Genomic DNA, 26,866 nt, shown 5'->3' with positions numbered 1-26,866 from the left:
TTTGAAACAGAAAATAGTGGTTTTCATCTTGCCACTTTCTTGGTAAAGAAAACACATTTTTACTCAAATTAATCAAAATGGATTTATAGCGTTTTGAAACCAAACTCTTCATATATATGTGTGTGTGTCTCACCAGGTTTAGCATCACTGACATTCAGTCACAAGACACACTATAACCAAATACATCAGAAACATAAAAGATGTTGCATGAACTTATTTTATGGTGCTTTTCATCCTTTTTTAAAACTTGTCAAGATGACAAACAGACAGGTCATTTTTCTGAATCTGTGTTTTTGTTCCACAGAAAGAAGGAAAGAAAGAAGTAATATAAATTTGAAACAACATCTATTGTTTTAACAAAGAATCAAATTAGCTTTCTGACCATAACGCTCCTAAAATACGAAAACAAGAAAGTTAGATCAGTCATGCTCACTTATTTACTTCATGGGTAGCATGAAAATGTTAAAGCATTGGGGGGAAATTAGCAGTAATCAATGTTTTGGGTAATTCGGAACAATTAAGTGCAATTTAAAGTCAACTGTGTGATAGATAGAAAGTGTTTTTGTCGAAGAGAAAGTGTGGCTGATAAGTAGCATTTTAAGATTCAAGGTGGCTGCCGTATGCATAAACAGATGTAGAAAGCTGACAACAGAGGAAAAGAGGAGAGAAAGAGACTGTAAAAGAGTTACAAAAGACAGGAAAGTGACTGAGGAACCAGACAACTAGTGAGACTGACATGAATGGCGATGGATTGGCGTGCCAAACCTTGGATAACCTACTACAAAGCATGGAATATTTTGTATTTTGTCCTGAATTTGTATTTTAATACTCCATTTCCTTTGTGAAGAACAAAAACATCACTAATATTTCATAAAAAAAATAATCGCAGCTCTGCATAACTCACTGACTGCATACTATTTCTCACACTATTTAAAAAAATAATAAATTGAGTAAGAAAAAAATTAAAATAATTATATATTACTGTATTTGGGTCAGTACGTTTTGTAGTTAAAAATTAATACCTTTATTCAGCAAGAAAGCTCATCTAAAATTGATGACGGTAAAGAAATGTATAATGATACAAAATATTAATTATTATGCGATTTTAATTTTTCCTTTCTCTTTGGAGTGTTACAAGCTCTTGGTGCATAAAGAAGATCTGTAAAGTTGCAAAGACTAAAGTCTCAAATCCAAAGAGATATTCTTTATAAAAGTTAAGAGTCAACCACGCCTACCTAAAACACCTCGTTTAAACACGCCCCCACATATCTACGTCACGATGTAGGAAGATTTGCATAACGCCGCCCAAATGTTCACGCAACGAAAGAAGGTGTAACTTTTATTCTCGCTGTAGTATTGTTGCTGCCGCCATGTTGTGAAGGCGCTGTGTGTTTCGTTGTGAAAGCGAAACTACTTTGTTTGGTCTTCCAAAAGAGGACGATATCCGCTTCGTCATGCCTAGAGCTGATCTATGCTGGTCGCTGAGGAAATACAACAACTTTACACTGTGGATCGCCGGATCAGCTTTCACCGTGGATGAAGCGGAGTCCAGCCCGGGGTCGTCACATGTGGTTGCCGCAAGCCCTCCGGACGCTCCGTCGAATCCGCCGGCCGCGCCGTTCTCAAGCCCGCCGGCCCGCCGCCGCTCACTCTAGGCGCCAACCTCCACTCACAGTGTTTTCACTATTGATAATAATAAATAATAAGAAATGTTTCTGAGCAACAAAACAGCATATTAGAATGATTTCAGAAGCATCATGTGACATTCACAAACTAAGTGTTGCCATATTTTAAAAATGTAAACATTTTAAATATTAAAATGCATTTATATTTTAAAATGTATATTTTATATATTTTAAAAGTTATTTTCAATGGTTAATATTTCACAATATTACTGTTTTACAGTGTGTGTGTGTGTGTGTGTGTGTGCATACAGTATATATATATATATATATGCTGTAAGTTCCTACAAAAACCTGCAATCAAAAGCCCAGAAATGAGCTCACAGTCTCCCAGCACCCTGACTCACTCCGCAGGAGATCTCTCTATATCACGCTGTCACATTTGATATGTGCTTATCAGCCCAGCTAGTGTACGTACAACCTGCCGGGCAGAGCAATTACAAAATCATCTGTCTGATTGGAAAGGGGAGACAGGAAGTACACTAGCGTACATAAGAATCACTATGCTTAAGATTTCTTGCTCCACTTTTATACAGACATATAGTCTTCACCCAACTATCACTATCAATAAAAAGGAAAAAAAACTTAGATTAAAAATGAAAAACATACTAATATTCAAACCTGCTCCTAGTGATTCACTGCCCTATCACACCTTATCGGCTGTGTACTGAACTACAGAGGGAGAAACCTGGAACGCTCGGCTCTGGAAGATCACAGAATTCCAACGCACATCAGCAACAGAATTCCCTGGGGACGGCCTGCACCGCAGCACGGCTTAACATAAAGGTACGGAGCAGCTCTGATGCACAGGCCTTCACCAAGCCCTTCCCGGTGTTTACTTACATTTATGTCCAAGGACACTATCGCACAGAGTTACAATATCACAGCTGGAGCATAAATCAAAAGTAATCCTGCAGACAAGCCTCTCTGTGTTAGGAGAAAGCCCGGCATTTGTAACTGCCACAATGCAGTAATGGATTTCATCTGGTTCGGAAAAGAAAGAGGAAACAACGGAATAGGATCCGACTTGGAAATGATAAGCGCACATTTCTGATGAGTGAAAATGTCCCAGTTATTATCTGTAAGGCAGTTTTATATAAACAAATAAAATGTGATGCATTCAACATTTGGGCTTGTAAACGCCGGACCTTTTGTCATTGTTACTCTGGATTGTTTTGCACAATTTTGAGCATCATTTAAAAAACTTTTGTATAACAAAAGACGATCTGAGGTAACACAAAAGTGAACTTTCATTTTCTAGCAGTCAGTGCGCTCCCGTCTCTCGCTTTCTTCATCACATCCAACACGACAATACAACAATTAGTGTCCTGTTTCATTTCAAATATAAATATGATGCAGAAAACAAATTTATGATATTCTAGATACAGCACATGCCCACAAAAAGACTTCACAAACTGTATTTGCTCAAGGTCAGTATGCAAAGTATGCAATGATTTTCACGCAAGCATGCAAAACTGTATCCCACAATGCAATGCATTTGCATTTCCATGTGTCACAAATAAGTGACAGCAAATTATTTTGAACTATTTTCTCTTTCATGATTTACTTAACGGGACTACCAAAAGACAAAATTATTTTAAAAATAAATGCATTTTAAAAAATAAATAAAAATGCAAAATAATGATTGGAAATGGCAACTGCATGGCCAGGCAGAATTAAAAATGCAGCAAAGTGAGGTCAAAGTCAAAGGAAATAAAATGTAAATTTTGTGTTAATTCAGAACAATTTTTACAATAAAAAAAGTGTTTTATAATTCTAAAGTGATGCTCAAAATTGTGCAAAACAATCAAAAGCAATAATAAGACTAAATGGACTGATTCTTTTTATTTTTTTAGGATTTTAAGCCTTAATGGAAACTCAAACCCTCTAAAATGTGCATTTGCACTTTCATACTTGAAACTTTAAGCATGCAGTACAAGCATAAACACACATTTTTCAATCAATCTGTCAGTTTTAAACTCATGGGCTGCTTCGAGCCAAGGCCGCATGACACCTGCAGTACACATCAGGAGGAAGCAGTTTGTTTCAGTCCGAATGTGACACTTTTGACCTGTAGTCAAAGATGATGAAAATTTATATGTGTCCCAGTTTGCGACTTCACATTGTCAATGGCAAGTTTTTGTGCTGAAACAATCTCAACAGAAGCTATACAGCAAAAAAGCCCATTTTAATCAGAATCATTGTCTTCAGTAGAAAATCAAAACATTATTAAAACAAGATGAATTCAATAAGAAGCAAAGCAGTATAAAATATAAAAGAACTAGAGAGAAAAAACTATGTTCTTTGTACTTCTTCAGCTCAGATTTGGTTTGTTTAGGCTCTTTAGAATGACGCCAAGATCATTTCTGATCTAAAAAGGAGTGCAAATGGTTCTTGATAAAAAGAAGGTTCTTTGCTGAACCTAAGAACCATTGAAGAACCTTTATTTTTAAAGTCTAGTATCAGCACCAATCCTGATTCTGGATAATATAACATTTTTCAAGTCTGAGCATCTGTCACCGCCTGTCGTAAAAGCTGAGGGGAATCATTATGGCTCATCAATGCATCCAAATGCACAGAACAAAGCGCTTGTAGCAGTGTGCTACAACTATAAAATATACATACAAATACCAAAGTAAAGCTCATGCATTTTATGTCTTCTTTCTTTTATCCCCATCGCTGGAATATATTTCATGAGCGAGGCTTCCTGCCTGCACCTCATCTTCCTGTTTTCCTTCTCATGCATGTCAGCGAGCTCACATACCTTCAGTGCTTTGGCCAGTTTTCAGGAGAAAGAGATCCAGAGGGCATACATTAGAATTTTATATCACTTCAAGACAGGGGAGGGAGAGAGTGGAGAACATGAAGTTCTTCTGACAGTCATCGAGGACTCTGAGAAAATGATGGGATGTGTTTTTGTGTGTCTCACCTGAGAGGCATGCTCAAATGCGCGCTCGTGATAAGGTAATTCTGCCACACCGTATTTCAGCGCATGGCCGACAGGTTTATGTTTACCAGATCGGCCATAAGCATTACTGATTGAGACAAAGAAAAAGGCAAAATATGTCAGATAAAAACAGGGTTTCGAATGCATCAGTGAGAAATAAAAAAAAAAATCAAATATTAAAGTCACCAAATCTCTGTGGGGTGATCTTAGAAAAATATGTCCAGCTCACAAGTCATATTTTGCATAAAGAAAATGTAGCTTATTTTACTTTTATTTTGGGGTGAAAATGAACCTAGATAACATTATTTGCATAAATATTTCACTCATATTTTAATACCATTTCAGTCCTGAATAAAAAAAAATCACTAAAAATACTAAAAATAATTAAATAACAATAAATATTATTTGGCACATGTAAATATTTAGGATCATTTTCACTCCAAAATCAAAAGAATAAATACAATCATTTTTTGATGAGGAAATGAGGCTTATATTTTTCTTTTTAGTTTGGAATTAAAAAAATTGAAAAATATAGAAAATATAAACAATTAAGTTATGCATTAAAATTGCTTATATTTAAGACCTTACTTTTATTTAGGACTATGTTCATCCAAAAACAAAAGAAAATAAATTTGATTTTGCATAAAGAAAACAAAGCTTATTTTTTCCACTTTTTATGTAATACACTAAATATTACATTTTACATAAAAATGATACATATATTTTAAAACCTTGTTCACTCCGAAAGAAAAAAATAGTGTAATAAAAATAAACATAATTTTTCATAAAGAAAATTACATATAAATATCTAGGACCCAAAATCAAAAGAAAAAAATAACAAATTATATTTCGCTTAAAGAAAATTAGGCTTATATTTTTTTATTGGTTTTGGCCTGAAATGGTCTTAAATATAGAAATAATATTTTGCAAAAAAAAAATACTTATATTTAGGGCTGTACTTATATTTCAAAATTGAAAGAAAATATATTATATTTTGTGTAAAGAATACAATCATCTCTTTCCTTATGCAAATCAGAATTTCTTCTGTCTTTCGGTTTCAGGATGAAACGTGGCCTGGACATGTTCTTGACTCTTCTGGTCTTGTGAGATTCACCCTGTTCAAATTACGAAAATCAAATCCAACTTGTTTTCTGCAGAGCTGCAGGAAGCGGCAGACATTGGGTTAGTGGTGGAGTTGGTTTATTCACATTTGTATCATTTTCAGTTGCTAATCCAGTATGCACTCTGCTCTACTGACTACAGTGTGTCTATAGCATTTCCAATATTAATAATACAGAGAGTGTGTTGATGCCTCTCAGATGCCTATCCGTCCTACTGAAGGCTTGTTAAATATTCATTGACAATTATTCCGCAGTGACTGAAGGCTAAGTGCTCACTTCTGAGAGAGAGAGAGAGAGAGAGAGAACTGAGAATAAAGAGCCATGCAATTATTAATGTCAATTTTTCCAACATGTTCCTGAGTCGATGTCTGCAGATTCAAATCAAGCTCATTTTAGACACAGCGAGACTCTCAGTCCCATAGCGATCTGACTGTGAGCATTTAACAAAATGAAAAACAAGTAGAAATCTGTACAAAGTGACAAATGAATTATTACAGTATATTCTGATAATTAGTAATTAGTAATTCTAAGTATTAAACATCACCAAGTAGCCTGTCCTGCACCATTTGTTGCACAGAAATGAATAATGTACGATTTTCACCAGGTGAATGATAAAATAGTCTCTATGATGTTCCAAGTACACTCTTAAAAATAAAGGTTCTTTATTGACATTGATGGTTCCATGAAGAACATTTAACATCCATAGAACTGTTCTATTGCGCAAATGGTTCTTTAAATTGGAAAAAGGTTCTTTAGATTATTAAAATGTTCTTAAAAGTTCTAAAACCTAACCAAAAGTGGTTCTATAAAAATTATTATAATTTTAATGATAAAAGACCGTTAAAATGCTACCTTAAAATCCTGTTAATTTGTCCTTTCTCTTTACGGTGAAAATTTGTAATAGAGCTACTGTAATTTTGCAGTATAATACTGTTATATTTAACTTTTTGGAAGTGGAGAAAAAGAACAAGTCATCTGAAAATGTAAATTGACATTCCCAGAATTCCCTGTGTGACACTTCACTTTTTTTTAATCACTGTGATATGTACATTTTATGTTACATCTAATGTTGTTAAATTAATGTTTATTGCATTATTTTAGTGTCACATCTGTTACCATGAGTGACCGCAATACACAAAACCAACATATGTGCATATGTGCAGGGTCAGAAAGCTCTCGGATTTCATCAAAAATATCTTAATTTGTGTTCCGAAGATAAACGAAGGTCTTACGGGTTTGGAATTAATGACAGAATTTTCATTTTTGGGTGAACTAACTCTTTAAGGTACATAACAGATATTAGTAGTTCCATAGGTTGATATATTAATATGATTTCAATTTATGATATACGGCTTTTTGCTGTAAATTTAGGTTAAATCTGTAAAACCTAAAATGTGCTACCGTATTTTTTACAGTAAAGTTCTGGCAACCACAGCTGCTGTTTTTTTACCTCAAATTTTACAGGTTTTTTACAGTGGGCATCACTGAGAAATCTCCCTTTTGGAACCTTTATTTTTTAAAGAGTGTATGGAAGGAAAACTGCATTTCAAGAGCCACATCAAAATATCACAGCACGTTTATCAGATCAGTCTTAATCTGATTCTGATTGACAGAGTTGCCTAAACATCGAGAGTCGTGCGGTCCAGACTGCACAGGAAATGACAGCACGTACCATCCCTCTGCACTGTGCCTTCTTCAGAAAAAGCTCTCTGATTCCATTAATTATAGCCTAAAGTGATCCTTGTTGCTTCATTCTGCAAGCAAGTTGGGTAATCTTTGATCCGATTGCCAAGTGCGGAATGCAGAATACAAATGAAAAAATAATACAATCTGGTTTATATTCCAGACTTTCTCAGGCACGATATATAGCCAAAGGACAAGGGATGAAAAAAGAAAACAAATTAAGTCACACTAGAGGAGTGTTTCAGCACGGGCCGGGGTTTACGACTTCATACATGTCTGTGGCTGATTGGAAAACCTCACGTCTCCATGCATCCTTCATAAAACCAGACATTACAATATTCCAGTGCATCTCGCGGTGAACTCTGAAATTAGGACGACAGGAAAAAGACACAGGAAAAGATGGATACGGAAGACGAAGCGCAGCAAAGGCAGTTATGAGGTGCACATTTCACACAGCCACTTATGCAAGTTATGCTACCAATATTCATTGCAAAACACGTTGCTCGTACATCTCATTTGGAAGAAAAAATTTATATGAATTAAACCTTGTCTGCATATTAATTCATAACATTTGTGTGATTAAATATTTGAAACTGTCTGCAAAAACTAGGCGCTATTAATTTTTTCATAAAACATTCATTTCAATTGTCAAAGTGCCGCTGGCAAAAGAAAGAGAGAGAGGAAAAAAAAAACGTATGTCAATTTTAAGTCACTTTATGAATTACAGCTCGAGTGCTTTTGCATGCTAATATAAGCAGAGAGACCTGGAATGAATGACTACCTATTTGGGTCCTTGATTATTTTTAATTTCTCATGTAGAATATGATAAAAAAAATTTCGGAAGGGGTTGGATGATATGTGCAGGGTCAGAAAGCTCTCGGATTTCATCAAAAATATCTTAATTTGTGTTCCGAAGATAAACGAAGGTCTTACGGGTTTGGAATTAATGACAGAATTTTCATTTTTGGGTGAACTAACTCTTTAAGGTACATAACAGATATTAGTAGTTCCATAGGTTGATATATTAATATGATTTCAATTTATGATATACGGCTTTTTGCTGTAAATTTAGGTTAAATCTGTAAAACCTAAAATGTGCTACCGTATTTTTTACAGTAAAGTTCTGGCAACCACAGCTGCTGTTTTTTTACCTCAAATTTTACAGGTTTTTTACAGTGGGCATCACTGAGAAATCCCCCTTTTGGAACCTTTATTTTTTAAAGAGTGTATGGAAGGAAAAATGCATTTCAAGAGCCACATCAAAATATCACAGCACGTTTATCAGATCAGTCTTAATCTGATTCTGATTGACAGAGTTGCCTAAACATCGAGAGTCGTGCGGTCCAGACTGCACAGGAAATGACAGCACGTACCATCCCTCTGCACTGTGCCTTCTTCAGAAAAAGCTCTCTGATTCCATTAATTATAGCCTAAAGTGATCCTTGTTGCTTCATTCTGCAAGCAAGTTGGGTAATCTTTGATCCGATTGCCAAGTGCGGAATGCAGAATACAAATGAAAAAATAATACAATCTGGTTTATATTCCAGACTTTCTCAGGCACGATATATAGCCAAAGGACAAGGGATGAAAAAAGAAAACAAATTAAGTCACACTAGAGGAGTGTTTCAGCACGGGCCGGGGTTTACGACTTCATACATGTCTGTGGCTGATTGGAAAACCTCACGTCTCCATGCATCCTTCATAAAACCAGACATTACAATATTCCAGTGCATCTCGCGGTGAACTCTGAAATTAGGACGACAGGAAAAAGACACAGGAAAAGATGGATACGGAAGACGAAGCGCAGCAAAGGCAGTTATGAGGTGCACATTTCACACAGCCACTTATGCAAGTTATGCTACCAATATTCATTGCAAAACACGTTGCTCGTACATCTCATTTGGAAGAAAAAATTTATATGAATTAAACCTTGTCTGCATATTAATTCATAACATTTGTGTGATTAAATATTTGAAACTGTCTGCAAAAACTAGGCGCTATTAATTTTTTCATAAAACATTCATTTCAATTGTCAAAGTGCCGCTGGCAAAAGAAAGAGAGAGAGGAAAAAAAAAACGTATGTCAATTTTAAGTCACTTTATGAATTACAGCTCGAGTGCTTTTGCATGCTAATATAAGCAGAGAGACCTGGAATGAATGACTACCTATTTGGGTCCTTGATTATTTTTCATTTCTCACGTAGAACTTGATAAACATTTTTTTTTTCTGAAGGGGTTGGATGAATATTAAGTATTACAAAATTAACAGAAGTTCTGTTAAACAAGCTCTCACGAGTCTAAGATGGATTTGCAAATATGTTTCACAGTTTCATTTTTTTATTATATTAGTGGTATTTGCTAAAGCAACCTTCACTAGAACTATTGCTCATACTTAGGCTTAGTGATTTATTTATTTATTTTTAAATATGTCTCTTATGTACAACAAGGCTGCATTTATTTAATCAAAAATACATTATATACATTATTATTACAATTTTAAATAACTGTTTTCTATTTGAATATATTTTAAAACATAATTTATTCCTGTGATCAAAGCTGAATTTTCAGCATCATTACTCCAGTCTTCAGTGTCACATGATCTTTCAGAAATCATTCTAATATTCTGATTTGCCGCTCAAGAAACATTTACGATTGTTATCATTGTTGAAAACAGTTGTGCTACTAAATGTGTTTTGTGGAAACTGTGATGCAGTTTTTAAGGATTATCTGATTAATAGAAAGTTCAAAAGAAGAGTATTTATTTAAAATAGGATTTTTTTTAACATATTCCTGTCCTTACTGTAACTTTTAATCTATTTAATGCATCTTTGCTGAATAAAGCACCTTTCTTTCAAAAACAAATAAAATAAAATTGTACTGACCTCTTACTGACTTCTACACAACAGTAACTTCTGAATGTACTGTATTTTCTTTAGAAATAGTTAAAAATATAGTTAATTATTTTAGGTGACATACAAAAATTACGCATGAGCATGCAACTTCATTCTTTCTTTTTTTTATATTATAGGATAAACCATAATATTATTTGGCATAAAGAAAATGACGTGTAAATATTTAGGTTAATTGTCACCCCAAAATCAGAAGCGGCATTTAAATTATATTTTACATAAAGAAATGAGGCTTATGTTTTTATTTTTATTTTGGGATGAAAATAGTCCTAAATATAATATTATATATATATATATCCATTGTTGAATAAAAGTAATTTCTTTAAAAAAATAAGTAAATACAAATCTTACTGACCTCAAACTTTTGAACAGTAATTTTTCAATGTACCGTATTTTCTTTAGAAAATATTATATTATTATATATATTACATTATATTATATAAAAACATAGTTAATATTTTAATTATTTTAGGTGACATTTAAAATTTATTATGCATCTTACAACTACACTTCATTCTTTTAAAATTATAGAATGAACCATAAATACTTCAGGAACTACTAAGATGAAAAACGAAACAAGACTTCTAGACCCAAACTTCCCTTACACCCTAAAAATCTCAATTTACAGCATGTCAAACTCATAACTCTGTCACACTGCGGCTAAATATACATCAAACCTTAAGAAGTCCAATTTAAATTCCCGGTTTCTAAACTAGCGTCACATTTGGAGTGAACCCTACATTTAAAGTCTGCTCTTATAACACAGAGGTGTCCGGGCCGCTCTCTTCCAAAACTTCAGCAGCCACCTCCTGTAATTTCATTTTCACCAGCAATAACCCCGGGTCAATTTTTAAGCATGGTGACTTTGATATACCTAAGACTGCTCCATATGCATGGCTGGGTGGCGTAGAGTGGCATGGCTTCTTTTAACATATGCCAGTGAACAGAACCCAGGCCCTCCCTCGCCTCCTCCTCCTCAGCGTGCCACGCTCAGCGCAGAGCAAGGGGTGAAATAACTGCCCAGGGGCAGACAAGCTGTCTCTAAGGAGTCTCTGATAAGAGTCCTGCCTGCCTTATACATACATACATATGACAGTAGAGGAATATGCCACAGACAGCTGGCAGGTACTACACTCTGCCCGGCCGCTGCGAGAGGGACGCAGATACTGCAAACTCTCCGGGCCATGGAGGAGGTCCCCAACAAGTCGATAAACCGGTAAAGGGGATGTGTGTGGATATTCTGACCCAAAAAAATATGAGCAAATGTTAGAGCAGCGCAGCTCGGTTGTTAACCCCAGGGCGACTTTTACAAGCTTAGTTACAGGATTAGACTGGCTAGTGAGAAATAACATGGTCTAATCAGGGGCAGGGACTTTCAGGCTGTTTTCACACTTGGTTCGTTTAAGGTGTCTGAGAGAGCTTCGCAAGACTCCAAATGAACTCGAACCCCTTTAAAGTAAACCGAATTTAGATCAGCTCAAGAGTCTACCAATTCAGTCTGCTTCAAATGTGCATTGTGAACACAAAGCATGCCAGATGAGGAGCGTACTATTAAAACTATTCAAAAATACACACAGACTCTCAAAGATCTTCTTTCAGTTTTAAGTAAAAATGAGGGCTTGGGGGTTTAAATGCCTTTCAATACTTCAAAGTGAATTATAAATGTTCTCTACTAAATTAGTTTACTTAAAAAAATAAAAAAAAAAGCTAAAGCTTTTTTTCAATCTAAAAATAAAAATATATAAATAAAAATATATAAAATTAAAATACACAAAATAAAAAATAAAATTAGATTGACAGCTGGTCACACTTTTCTATCTTGAAAGTGTGCGAATGCAAAGTCATAAAAAAATTAAAATAAATTATATTCAAAACATCTAAAATATTAAATATATAAAATATTTGAAAATAGAAATAAAAGTGGATTAACAGCTGGTCACAAGTAAAACAGGTTAAAGTCCACTTTTATGAACTAAGAGAGTGCAAATGCAAAGTCTTACAAAAAAGTAAAAATGAAAATAAAACATTCACAACAGTGTTAATTTCGTTGACGAATAATTTTCATCATAATTTTCATCAATGACATTTTTTTCACCGACGACAATTATTGACATTTTCGTCAACGAATAAAAACGAGACGAAAATGTTAGGGAGGGACGATTTGGGAAGAGATTCATTCAGAACGAATCTGCTGCGTGGTTCGGAGGTTAGATGCGTACATATGAACTGGTGGGACATAAGCTAACATACACTTGCATAAAATTTTGTCGCATAAAACGTTCAAAAATGTTAATATGTGGGAGTAAGAGAAGAACAGACATATGGATAAATCTGACGACGCAAGAGAGATCTCAATTCGGTTCGGGTTTTCTGAGCGCAGACACACTGAAGCACAAACACAGAAAGCGCGTCTCACAGCGCACGGATTCACATGAACGGAGAATTACACACAAAATTATGTCGAATTGTCCATTTTGACGAGTATTCACGTAAACACAGTTAAGTCAATGTAAACAGTAGGGAGAACGTGTATCAGTGCATTGCATCCATTGCAGCTGTGCATTCGGTCTATATAACCATTGGTATTTCATTAAAAAGAAGACCATGTTCTTGTTCTTTATGAGAAGTGGTTTTATTTAATTTTAACAAAGTCATGTTGTGTGTCACCGCAGTTAAATTGGTGTCTATCATGATAAAACCTTAATATCAAACCTATATAATGAGTTTGGAAATTTTAGAGAAATGCTTAATAAATGCACTGTAACTAAACCCGTTAGATTTTAGCCGACTACATTTACTGTAGATTTAGTCGACTAAAATCGTATGATATTTAGTCAACTAAAACTAGACAAAAACTAAAAACAATTCAGATGACTAAAATATGACTAAAACTAAATGGCATTTTAGTCAAAAGACTATGACTAACAAAATTTGCTGTCAAAATTAACACTGATTCACAATATTAAAATAAAAATAAAATAAAATAAAATAAAAGTGGGTTGACAAGTATCACAAGTAAAATAGATTCATAAGTCCCTGGCCAAATGTTCTTTTCACACCTTTTAGTCCATATAAAAGGGTCTAATTTTGTTTATATAGTTGACTCAAATATAAAAAAAATACCATAAAAACACAGCTTAAATGTTCTAGAACAGTTAGATGTGCACTACAATGGAAGAAAAACATACCATTTCACACTGTTATTTAACAACAAGAGCATCACTGCATTTATGTACATTCACAATCCCACTGCTCTTTGATAGTCTGTTTAATCGAAATAACCGAATGCCGAATGTCTATACTGGTAAACCAGGGTTTAGTGCTCACGTATTTCATTCCCAAATAAGAACAAGTCAGAAGTAATAGTTAGGCAGCGGTACAGAATCCCTTTCTATAGGTGGATAAATCTCCCTAAGAAAAGAACGAACGAGTGTCACAGCCTGACATGGGATCAGAGAATTCCCACAGCGGATGTGACAGCACAAATGAACTCTTCACCGCACACACCTGGTCAACACATATCAGATATTACCCCTGAATCCCTGCACATATGTAGGACATATGAAGTCTGCCTGCCGTCTATCCTCTCCTCATGTCTTGTGACATTTAGCCGATTTACACAAAGTCACGTATACCTCACTGAGGTATACGCTGGTGCAGATATGAAAGAACATCTCTTCGTCTAGCAGGCGGATTTGAGCGTGACAATTTTCTCGTCTAAGAACCATGTTATTGAGAGTGGACTGTTGGTGCTTCATGCTGTTAATGATTGCCTCTCTCCCACCTTTTGTCTGTGTGATGTTCCCCCTACAGTTTAATTAGAGGCGAATAACTAAACTAGACAGGATTCCCTCAGGATTGCCATTTGACCAGCATCCAGCCATGTTAAAACTTTACGGTCTTGAGAAAATAATTCAGACGGCACAATGCGATGGCAAGACGTGGTTTCGAGCATATGTTTGCAGCTATAATAACAAACCGTTATGGCTGTCGAGAGAGACGTGGCCTGCTTTGTACACACCTTAATGGCATTCTAGGGACAGACTTAGTGTCTGGGCGAGGCGGTATATATTACTCCTCTGACGGCGCGCATTGCTCATTTGTGAGCCGTTTTTTAACCAAAGCAAATTAATGACCGCAAACGACACCTGTTGTGGAGAAGCATTAGGAATTAATAGTAAAGAGGGGGGCTTGTCATTGAAAAGAGCGCCTTGACAGCAGTTTCCAAATATTGTTTAGTCAGTGAAAAGCAGGTCTGAAAGTGATATGAATTCCCTGAACCTCCATTAAGATGAATCTATGGGCCATGTGGTGACCTGAGACAGGCTCTTTAAAGCGTTTGTTTGAGTACTTGACCTGCATCAAAGCACACTGTACCCTTCAGTAAAGTAAAGAGAGAAACTTTAACATCTAATGCAATTATAATTTGTTAGTATAGGAAAAGAACATGCAGATTTATAAATGTAAACTTTAGTTATTTTATTTAAATAATAAATATTTTAAAAAACATTTATTATTTATTTATTTTTGAATTGGGATGAATTTTAAAGCTGATACTTTGTTTATTAAAAGGTAACAGAGCACAAAGCTTATTGTGATTACTGGAGGGCAAGTGTACTACAAATAATATGAAGTTCACACATTAACAGAACACAGTATATGGACTAAAGATCTTGATAACAAGAAGCCATATTAGTATCGATTATAAACGAGAATTGTTAACAATATTGTTAATGTCCACAATAATAAATAATCCACAATTAGGTTGAAACAGTTGTGCTGCTTAATATTTTTGTGGTAACAGTGATGCATTTCAGGATTTTGTGATGAATAGAACATCTAAAAGAACAGCACTTATTTGAAATACAAATTTTTGTAACATTACAAACGTCTTTACTGTCACTTTTGATCAATTTAATGCATCCTTGCTTAAAAGCATTTATTTCTTTAAAAAAAAAAAATCTTACTGACCCCAAACAAGCGGTAGTGTATGCAAAAATTCCATTAGACAGTATCAGATAAACTGCATGGTAACCATGTTGAAATCAACACCAGTAACTCCTGCATCACACATACGGTGTAAAACAGGCTCGAGGTACCACATAGACCCCTATTCACAACCTCTGCCCTCGACTCAGAGGATCCACCCTGATTCAGACAGAGAGAGATTTGTGGCTCCTTGTGTGCCCTTCCCACAATCCTCTGGCCTGTCTCTAATTAGGCGATGCATCCGATCATCATTAACAGCTCTCAGATAATGAATCACTCACCACTCTCTCTCTTAATTTGCTGTAACCAACCGGCTAATGGCTGTCAACGCTGACTGATCACACTGATTGTGGTGATTTCTAATTGCAACAAAACAATTTAAAAGCACTCCGATTATTTGTCGGTGCCCACAAACTGGAAATAAGTAGGACTTTGTTCACATTAGTTATGTTCAGAATACCATACCAGTGTTTCCCACAGACTTACACTCTATGTGTGGCGGCACGTCCCCCGGGGAATCTAAGCTATATATAAAACAGCAAACGGGCTTATTGAAAATGCACATTCATTCTCTGCCAGCAGGAGGCACTTTAGGAGTGGCAGAAATAGCAGTTTCCCCGGTAACAGCAGTACACAAAGCAGCACTGTGCTCATAAACGCTGCTTTATCAGGCATTATAGGATAGATTAAATGAAAATGACATCAAAACTTTTCTAAAGACAATCAGTTCCCTTCAAAGATACATTCATATAAAAACACAGCGCCGCGTTTTGATTTTGAAACGTGCTGAGCTCATGCTTATTCAACGAAGTCAAAGCATTTTGGAAAATCTATTTGTGGCAGTCAGTGTTGATATTGTGGTGGGCCACCACAAATAAATCAATGTATGGGAAACACTGCATACCACCTACTGTTTTTGAAAGAAAGTAGTATGTGGTATGCAAGTGTTCTGTATGCACAGAATGAACTGCTACATAGAGCTGTACAATTAATCAAATTTCTAATCGCAATTACAATTATGGATGCCACAATTACATAATCGTTCAAAGCGGCAATTAATCGTTCAAAGTCCACTTATATTATTCTGAGTGCTTGTGTTTTTATTTCATTCTGCAGGTTATCTTAGGGTTTTGATTACAATTACGGATGCCACAATTACATAATCGTTCAAAGCGGCAATTAATCGTTCAAAGTCCACTTATATTATTCTGAGTGCTTGTGTTTTTATTTCATTCTGCAGGTTATCTTAGGGTTTTTCCATTGTTTTAATTTATATAATATCATTCATATATTAATAATTGCAATTACAATTTAAAGGGAATAATCGACAATTATGATTTTTGTCATAATCGTGCAGCCCTACTGCTACATTTGCCAAAATGCGCAATAGAAAACTACTGTATCTCACAATGTAATGGACTCAACTTGACCTTCCATTTCCAACATGACCAATGAACAAGAAATATAAGCCACAATTTTTTACTTTACTCAAAATGTGACATTTGCACACAAAATTACATTAAAAATGCCACTAGTATTCATTTCTGTGATGTTAACTTTTCACTACAACACTGACATAGTGAGTTCATGTGAAAATTTTGCATGCTACTTTGTTAAATGTCACAAACTGTATTATTTTTTTCTATTTTTCAGTTTAAAAAGTAGGTACTTTACAGTACATATCTTTCTGTAGTATGTAGCAAGCAGTACACTAGTATTAAGTATACCGTACACTATATACAGAAAATGGTAAGTGAAATATTACATTTAAACAAAAATTTCAAAAGTATTTGAATACTTTATAACGTGACCTAACTACGTCAAGTTTAATTTAACAAGTGCCATTCGGTTGTCATCTTTAGAAATAAAATTAATATTAGTAAATAAATAAATGAAGCACAATTTTTGTATTATTATTTTTTTTGTGAAGATGACTACTAGCCTTTTTGAAACTTTCCTTTATATTGCTTTTTTAAAGATTTGTTGGTAACAATAAAGTTACAATAACTTAACATTAGTGTGACGAGTGGGGCGGGGCCGAGAGCCGTGGGAACGGAGCAAGGCCGGTGGAGTAATTGCTAATGCGCGACACCTGCGCCACTCACCGGTCTCGAGTCCCACGGAGGAGCTCCGGAAAGATAAAAGGAGTGACAACAGTGTTGGATGAGAGAGGACCAGGCCTGGACTTTATTTTGTGTTTTGTGTGTGGCAGTCGTCCGCGAAGGGCTGCCGCTTTACTTTCATTTTGTGTTTGTTTATTTTATTAAAATCTTCTTTAAATGTTCGCCGGTTCCCGCCTCCTTCTTCCCGAACTACGAACTGTGTTACAATTAGTTAACTTCTTTAGTTAAAATGAACTACAAATGAGGAATACTTCTAAAGCATTTATTAATCTTAATTATTGTTAATTTCAACATTTACCAACACATTATTAAAATCAAAATTTGTTACAATGAACAGCTGTATTTTTATTAGCTAATGTTAACAAAGATTAATAAAGATTCACATTAAAAAAATAAGATTACGATAAAAAATACAAATACACAAATTCATTACTCATTAACAGTTCATGTTAATTAATGCATTAACTAGCGTTACCTAATAGGACCTCATTATAAAGTGTTACCATTTTTCACATTTTAGATTTTTACAAAAGCAGCAAGTAGTTCACATCACACACCCTGCAGTACACTAGTATACTATTTTAAACACTGCTATAGATTATTTTGTGTATTTAACCCAATTTTTCTGGTTCATACTGCACATTTTGGTAAATGCAGTTCATCTGGGTATTTTATGCATATTACATACTGCTAAAATAGTAAGAGTAGTATGTTAGTATGCTATTCCAAACATAACAACAGACTGTTTGAGAAGCTAAAGGAGAAGGGGAAAAGACTGAAGAGAGACAGCAAGAGAGAAAAATATTAGGCGACTGAGAGAGGCCCTAGCATTCCTGTTTTCTGCAGATGAAGCAGAAGAGATTACGGAGGAGAGGAGAAAGGGAGATTGCGCTCTGGGGATGCTGAGGCTCCCAGGGGAAATCCAGCTGAGATCCTGCTGTTCCTAAAGCTGCTGTTGTCGCACATGCCACGCAGAAACACAAACACGCCTCGCGGTTCCCGCCAGGGCCCGGCACACAAACACGCCACCTAATTGGAGTGCAATTACCCAATCACAATTGACAATTAAACAATGAGAAATTGGTCTCCCAAATAACTATGTCTGCAATTACACATTAAGTGCGAAGTATAAATTGAGTTTAGCGCATTGCCTCCAAAGCATAATTGTATGTGTATTTGTGCGACCTATCAAACGTCTCATGCTCATTTATGGACAGAAAATTCTCATTCGCATCGCGTCAATGGCATGTCCCCTCCCCATTTCCTCCCTGAAAGGAATGTTTCACTGAAGAGCCTTTCCAGGAGCCGTTTTTTATGGAAATCTGCGGCACTCCTCCTCCCTGTTTGTTTATTTTGCTGATCGAGCAGAGCATGGCCGTGGGCTACCAGAGAGGAACTGAGAGCCGCGGACAGATGGAACGATTCAGGCTGTGGATACGGGGCGCTAACGGGCTCAACGTGTCACGTTTGACTGTACCTTGGGGTTGCCGTGATGACTGTGAGTTTCCCGCTCCTCCTCGTCCCTCTCGCTGGACAGGATGTGGGTTTTGATGGCGTCCAGCGTGCGCAGCATCCAGTTGTGCTGACGGCGGATCTGTCTTTGCAGCTCCTGCCATTGGTGAGATATCATGTGGAGCATGTCCCGCAGTCCTGTGTGCACACGAAAAAAACACGGTAACACTAACACACGGCATAAATGCAGCGACGTAGTGGTTCAAGTTCTGTAATCCAAAAACCTGAAAAAGAGGTGATTGTGAAATGAACCAAATACCTGTTCCTGTAACAAAATGTACTACTTACTTCATTTAAGCATCAGCTAAATACAAATGAAAACTATTAAAGGGATACTCCACCCCCAAATGAAAATTTTGTCATTAATCACTTACCCCCATGTCGTTCCAAACCCGTAAAAGCTTCGTTCGTCTTCGGACATCGTCAGAATAGTCCATCTGCCATCAGTGGTTTAACCGTAACGTTATGAAGCGACGGAAACAAAAATAACGACTTTATTCAACAATTCGGCTCCTCTGTGTCTCTCCGCATCACCGTAGCGCCATTTTGGAGAATAACCACTGAACGTATAACCACGTAGAACACGTAGAAAACGTATCCTTGTGTCGCGGCTGACACAGAAGAGCGTACGCTGCTTGCGTTCAGTGGTTATTCTCCAAAATGGCGCTACGGTGATGCGGAGAGACACAGAGGAGACGAATTGTTGAATAAAGTCGTTATTTTTGTTTTCTTCTCGTACAAAAAGTATTCTTGTCACTTCATAACGTTACGGTTGAACCACTGATGGCAGATGGACTATTCTGACGATCACTTTCATACTTTTCTGGACCTTGACCAGTGTAATTTACTTGGCAGTCAATGGGACAGTCACAAGCCTCCCGGTTTTCATTTAAAATATCTTAAATTGTGTTCCGAAGACGAACGAAGCTTTTACGGGTTTGGCACGACATGGGGGTAAGTGATTAATGACAAAATTTTCATTTTGAGGTGGAGTATCCCTTTAACTAAAACAAATGTCACTAAACATAAAAAAGCATTAGTAATATATAATAATGTGCAAATAAACTCAAATCTTCATTATAAATTTTACATATTGTGTATATTCATTTTCATTATTTGAAACAAAACAAACGTTGACAGACATAAAATATTACAAACTTAAACTTCACATTTCAGCTAGTTGGCAGCATTTCTTGAAGTACTAAAATAACTAAAACTAACATAAAAAAATAAAATAAAAACCGATATAGACGTATAAAAAATACAAAACTAAAACTAAATTTGAAATGAAAATGGAAATTATAAAAAAAATGTTTTTGAAAATATTAATAAAAAACTAGTGATACTAAATGACCATCAATGATGATAAAACTAAACTGTGTAATACTAATGCAAACATTACAGTAAGGTCTGCAATCCAAAAAATTGTAGGTTTAAACCTGAAAAAGAGGCCTGTTCCTGAAACAAAATATACTAGTTACTTTCTTTAGGCATCCGCTAAATACAAATAAAAAACTATTTATTAATACAAACAGCACTAAAATAGATAAAAGCATTTATAATATACAGTACATTACAAGCATGAAAACCAGTAAACAGTATGCAAATAAACACATGCACTTTATTACACTGTACACATTATGTACTGTATTTTTATGCTACTTAACATTTCTGAAAGAAAAGTAGTATGTATATTGTGCAAATTTTCTTTATGCAAGGATTATTTGTATGACCAAAGTGCACTGTATGGAAAAGCATATCCCACAATGCAACGCGCTCAACTATTTTCTTCCATTTTAGTGTGATAGATGAACTGCAGCTGATATATACATATTTTTTTTAACTGAAAAAATTATGAAAACTATTTGCATTAATTAATTAAGCCATTTAAACATTTTTACTACTCCCTGATGTGCCTTAACCAAGGTTAACATCACTTAAAAATCACTTAAAATCATTAAAATAACCCACATTGTTATGCTAATAATATAATTAATTATAATATAAAAAAACACAACATTTATTTAGAAAAGATATAAAATAGAAAAACTTTCATTAGTGGTCTCAGACTTTAGGATCTCATTTTGTGTCAGATTCATATTTCAAAAGAGCAAGAAAATCCTGTTTCTCCTTTAATTTCAGCTCTGTAATTAGAAGCAAATCTCCTACCAACTTCCCACCTTGACCATCATTGTCCCGTATCTTAGCAACTCAGCAGATGGGTATCACTCCACAGGTACAAGCAACAGCTTCCATCACAGAATGCCGTCGGCTGCGATGAGAGGCCTGATCCAGGCACAATGCAGGGTCACACTCCAGAAGCCCCACTTCTGCCTCGACCGTATTTATCTTAATTTATGCTTTTTAATTACTTTGAACAAATAAGATTTGCAGACGGAGATGCTGATTGTGGCCGGTCGAGACGCAGCGGCCACATGATGGGTTTCGAATATAGAAGCATCCCATAATACTGAGGGATTAACTGAACGCTCGAGTCCTCATCAGATGCAAAAACACACTCGCGGTCCGGCTCGGGTCACCACCATCAAGTAGCGAGAAAATCAAAGGCCTTGTTTTTTTTCCCATCTGTTGATTAGCAAGCATAGAGGATGATATTATCATTTAACTTGTTCAATATTTTATTTTTTACCAGAGGTTGGTTTTAATGATTTAGATGATGGTGGTGATTATGATAATGCCATGAGCGTTATTATTAGTGATGTGTTTGAGTTTAAGAGGGAAAGAAGAAAGCGAAATGCATCTGTTGGATCATTAAGGGTGAGTCGTGATAAATGGTTAAATCACAGCACATTAAAGGCTCATTAAAAACAACTGTAGGGGGATGTGTGTGTGTGGGACGGGACAGCAGGAACATCACACTGTAATTTAAGTGGGTGTTCTGCCCATTGGCTGACATTAGCGAGGTGCACATATATGACTGGAAAAGTAGCTATATTCAGAATGTGCAGTATATACTGTTAGTGCATACTATTATTTGAAACGTCTAATGCATTATTATGTGCATCAAGCTTGAGTATGCTACATTGTTGTCACATGACCTCACAATGTTGCATGTATTTTATTGAACAGTGTCCAGTTATTTCTTCATAAATAGTTAATTTTCATTTTTTAAACCCAATTTTGTGTGAAAACACTTTTACTTATTATGACTTATTGGACTGACAAAAGTTAAGAAAGATAGACTACTGTTCAAAATTTTGGGATCAGTAAGTGTATTTATTTAATTACATTTTTTTTTAATATAAAATTAATACTTGTATTCAGGAAGGACACATTAAATTGACCCAAAGTGACAGTAAAGACATTTGTAATGTTACCAATGACTTTTATGTCATATAAATGTTGTTCTTTTGAACTTTCCATTCATCAAGAATATAGAAAAAATCATGTTTAAAAAAATATATATATTAGGCAGCACAACCGTTTTCAACATTGATAATAATAATAACTGCTTTTTGAGCAGCAAATCGTTATATAAGAATGATTTCTGAAGGATCATGTGACACTGAAGACTGGAGTAATGATGCTGAAAATTCAGCTTTGCATCACAGCAATAAATTACATTTTACAATAAATTCAAATAGAATAGTTTTTTTTCTGTATTTCTGATGAAAAATTGAATTGATGAAAACATTTTAATAATTATTTTTATTTCAGTAAATGCTGTTCCTTTGCACTTTCTATTTATTAAAAAATCCTAAGAAATTATTTCCAAAAAAAAAATGTAAGCAGATGTTTAACACTGACGATAAGAAATGAGCACCAAATCAGCATATTAGAATGATTTCTGAAGTAGAAAAAAATAAAATATACTAAAATAGAAAAGAGTTATTTTACTGTTTTTACTGATTGTTGATCAAATGCAGTCTTGATGATACTAAGAGACATCCAAACTTTTGAACAGTAGTGTATTCAAACTGCAGAATATGCTGCCCGATCTCATGGCAATTCGTATATATTTTACGAGGTGGCTAATTCGTACGACCTCACTCGTACAAATTGATACGATTTGTGCTAAATCGTACGTATTTTACGAGTTGCACAATTCGTATGAATTTGTACGAATGACCTAGACCTAACCCCACCCCTAAACCTACCCGTCACTGGGGTCTAGACAAATCGTACAAAATTGTACGAGTGAGGTCGTATGAATTAGCCACCTCGTAAAATACGTACGAACTGGTCGTGAGATAGCGTTGGAATATGTCCTCTTTAAAATCAAAATGTCCACTATTTACTTAACTTAATACACATTCCTGGTCCTAACGACTCACATTATTCCAGTGCATATATAAGTGCACATTATTCCAAAGGAGAAAAAAAGAGGCCCCTTTAAGAAGCTCCCTACAGAAGGATGGGTTATAATAAAGGTGCGAGCGTGCATGTTTGTGTTTGTATAGTTGGCAGGGAGTTGTCGTCACGCTGCGGCACCGCAGGACAGGGCTGTCGGGGCATCATAAGGAAGCGCTCCTGCCTCTGAGAGCCATCTGCATATTTAATGGTAGCCGGCTTTACCCAGCGGAGACGAGACATACCAGCAGGGAGGTCAGTTGAGTGGATTTGTGCATTTGCCGAGCACTCGGTGAGACTCTTCAGGTGAATAATCACAGATATTGTAGAGGAACGAGTGTCTGCAATGGCCTCTGACTCCTCAACCTGCTGTTCTTAATTCCCGCTCTCTTCATATACGGCTTTGGAAGCGCTTGGCCGGGCCGCCGCACCCGTCTCTCCGCTTTATCCCAGAACTCAATTCAGCAGGCCGTGCGCCATTTGTAATGTATGTGAAAAGGCGTGCGCTCGGCGCTTCAGAAGCAGTTACTTGAGAATTTATAAATTCTGAAGGTCACTATGTTAATACAAGCATTAATAATAAATGTGTGGCTCGGCAGAACCGTACCTGATTTGTGGGAGGTGATGAGTTCCAGAAGCTGCCGTCCTTCCTCCAGGAGACTGTCTTTCAGAGCGCTGTGACTGTCCACGTTGAGTTTGAAACTCTACACGCATATGAACACAAAAATGACATGTCAGCGCAAGGGAAATAATCTTCAAAGTTTATTTTTTTCTCCCCCTTCAACACTTTCTGTCCTCTTCAGATTTCCCTCTTATCTTCCATTAGAACAACTTTACACAAATGCACACAAAAAACGTCATGGCTCATCTGCCAGGAGGATTTTATTGTTCAAGGGCTGTTCTTTCATAGATCAAGAGAGTTAATGGGTGAATCTCATAAAAAAGAAACATCCAGGTTTAAATTTGCAATGAAATTAATAGAATTTTTTTTTATATTTTAGGAAATTAAGCCTGTTTTAGTAATATTAACATTTCTGCATTGTTTTCATGAAAATTAAGCACATTTTACCCTCAAGATCAGCCATTTAGACTCCTTAGATAATAAACAGCAAGCTGTAAGCAATCAAATATTCAATAAAGCAGGATTTAAAAAAAATATCAGGAATAAAAAAACACAGAAGGAAAAGACGAGTAAATAAAACAGAAATAAAATTTAATTCTTTAATAACTAAAAGACAGCTATGACATTAAATAAGGAGCAAAAATGTGATTTTAGATTTTAGATGTTAGATTTTTCTGCAAATCATAACAATATTTTGATTTTACTGTGATACAGTATAAAGAGAACATGTAAAAATGCAAAAAATTAAATAAAATAAACAAGCAAAAGATAAAAGTCTCGATTTGCTCTCCATTTATTACAGAGATTGCAATGGAACACGTGAATAATGAATATTTTATTGCCTGTGGGTTGCTTTTTCATAACTCAGGAGTTCAAATGGCTTACTCATTTTTGTTTTATTTAAGAATCAACTTAGTCACAGATTTTCTCTATAAATTTGCTTGGAAAAATAAAGATGAAAACAAATCAATAGTTAATAGTTGACATGATGCAATAGTATAGAGTTATAAAAATGAATGTTGATACCAGCTCAGATTATCTGATCATGAGAGAACATGATGAGAAATATTTGAGTTCATGCTGATCTGATCACAATTTAATATTTTGTTGAGATCTCTTTAGAAACTTAGAATCAGGAAATGTGCCGATATTGTTGAGATCTCTTCAGGAAACCTGAGCAAAAGTCTCAATTTGCTCTCCAATTAATCTCAATGCAACCAAGGAGAAATGGGACACATTAAATCATTTTTAATGAATTTGTGATAGCTCACAGGTTGCTGTTTAAAATCATTTCTGAAAGATCATGTGACACTGAAGACTGGAGTAATGGTGCTGAAAATTCAGCTTTGCATCACAGGAAAAAATAGCATTTTTAAATATATGAAAATAGAAAATTGTTATTTCAAACTGTAATCATATTTTCACAATATTACTGCTTTTACTGTAGTTTGGATCATGTACATATATAAATGAATGTGATCATCTGATTGGGAGAAAATTTTAGAAGAAATATTTCAGAAATAGTTCATACTGATCAGATCATAATATGAGACTGTTGAGATCTTTTCAGAAAATTTAAGCAAAAGTCTCAGTTTGCGCTCCAATTAATCTCAATGCAACCTAAGAGAAACAACTGAGATATGAAGGAGATCTCATGTTTCTTTCCTACGGGACTCCTAACGGGACACATGAAATCAGCTTTCTTGAACATGTTGTCCGGTTTCATCCCATTAAAACAAACACTCATAAGTCACATTAAGTGCTTCAGCAAGAATGTATATAATCTCCCGCTGCACTGTCGACACGCAACCTTTAAACACCCTTCACACACTCCTTGATCTCAAACGAGCATTATTCATACATCCTCAGAGGAATGAAGCCCATCTCTCTGTATTTGTCCAAGTCTATCCTGCCATCCGCGCAGCTGAATTATTAACAAACGACAGCCGTCCCTCTAATTCATCATCCGCGGCATAAACTAATATTCAAATGCCGTTATAAAACTGAAGCCGTTTCTCCCACAGTCGCGCCCTCCAGAAAATGACCTCGGGACTAAGCAACCGCGTTCCCGTCTTAAACCCACAATTCAGTGCGTGGCGCTCAGCGGCTCAAAGGATCCATCAGGCGGGTGCTTTCCAACTCTCAGTCATGTGTACGTCTCCCAACAGGCTGCCCATTTACTCTGATGTCTCTATTTCACCTTTTTTTCTCTCTAAACCACCACCAAACACTGTACCCCCCTACTCTCGCCCTCCAGTGGGTGCGGCAGCAGTTGGGAGGAAAAAAACGTTCATGTTGATTGGTTTTGATAATACCCAATGCTCTCGAACGGAGGGCTCTCCAATTGCTAAGTGTAATCAAAGTGTAGAGAGCATTATCCTGCATCCGTGAGGAAAGGGGGGCCGGTGAGGGATGTGCTTTTGAAGATGTGCGGAGGTTGACGGGTGGGAACGAGGGGGGCGGTGGGCCACGCTCCCACAGGGGGCCCGCGGTTGAGGCGCCTAGAGCCATCCTCACCTTCGATTCTCATCTCCTCAGATCTCCCTCTGCCCTGTTTCATGCCATTACCGACCGTTCTGATCTGACCAGCGGCACAGAGGGCAGTGGGAGCCGCCACGGCCGTTTTCACCTTCAGCTGTCTGCCGGCCTGTCTGTCTGTCTGACAGCAAACCTGACAGAAAGATGCAACAACGTGTATACATGGGATCTGTTCTGTGAAGAGTTTCAATTTCATCCCGCTGTCACAAATGTCTGTTCATGCATGCAGACTAACATGCTACTAGTACTAATTTTGCATTATGTACTGTATACCCTGAGCACAGTTTTCTGTATGAGTGAAATGGATTTTGATGACTATGTTTTTCAAAATGTGTAGTGTACAACCTGAGCATACTGTGTGGAGTAAAGTATGCCATGGCTCAATGAGTTTGACATTACAATTCCAGTTTGTTGACATGCATAACTTGAC

At 36.0% G+C, this 26,866-nt stretch overlaps 1 protein-coding gene across 1 annotated transcript in view; it reads right to left on the bottom strand.

Moving 5' to 3' along the window:
* The window catches only part of akap6 (A kinase (PRKA) anchor protein 6), a 180,628-nt gene that overhangs the window by 86,377 nt on the left and 67,385 nt on the right, over positions 1-26,866 (bottom strand). Inside the window, exons 7-8 of the mRNA XM_016492093.1 lie at positions 23,884-23,980; positions 18,931-19,103 (exon numbers count right to left, since the gene is read on the bottom strand). Coding sequence (XP_016347579.1) covers positions 18,931-19,103; positions 23,884-23,980 — 270 coding nt within the window. The remainder of the gene's footprint in view (positions 1-18,930; positions 19,104-23,883; positions 23,981-26,866) is intronic.

Source organism: Sinocyclocheilus anshuiensis, unplaced genomic scaffold (assembly GCF_001515605.1).
Source record: "Sinocyclocheilus anshuiensis isolate Anshui unplaced genomic scaffold, SAMN03320099.WGS_v1.1 scaffold261, whole genome shotgun sequence".
NCBI lineage: Eukaryota > Metazoa > Chordata > Actinopteri > Cypriniformes > Cyprinidae > Sinocyclocheilus > Sinocyclocheilus anshuiensis.
This window is presented reverse-complemented; position numbering and strand designations above follow the sequence as displayed.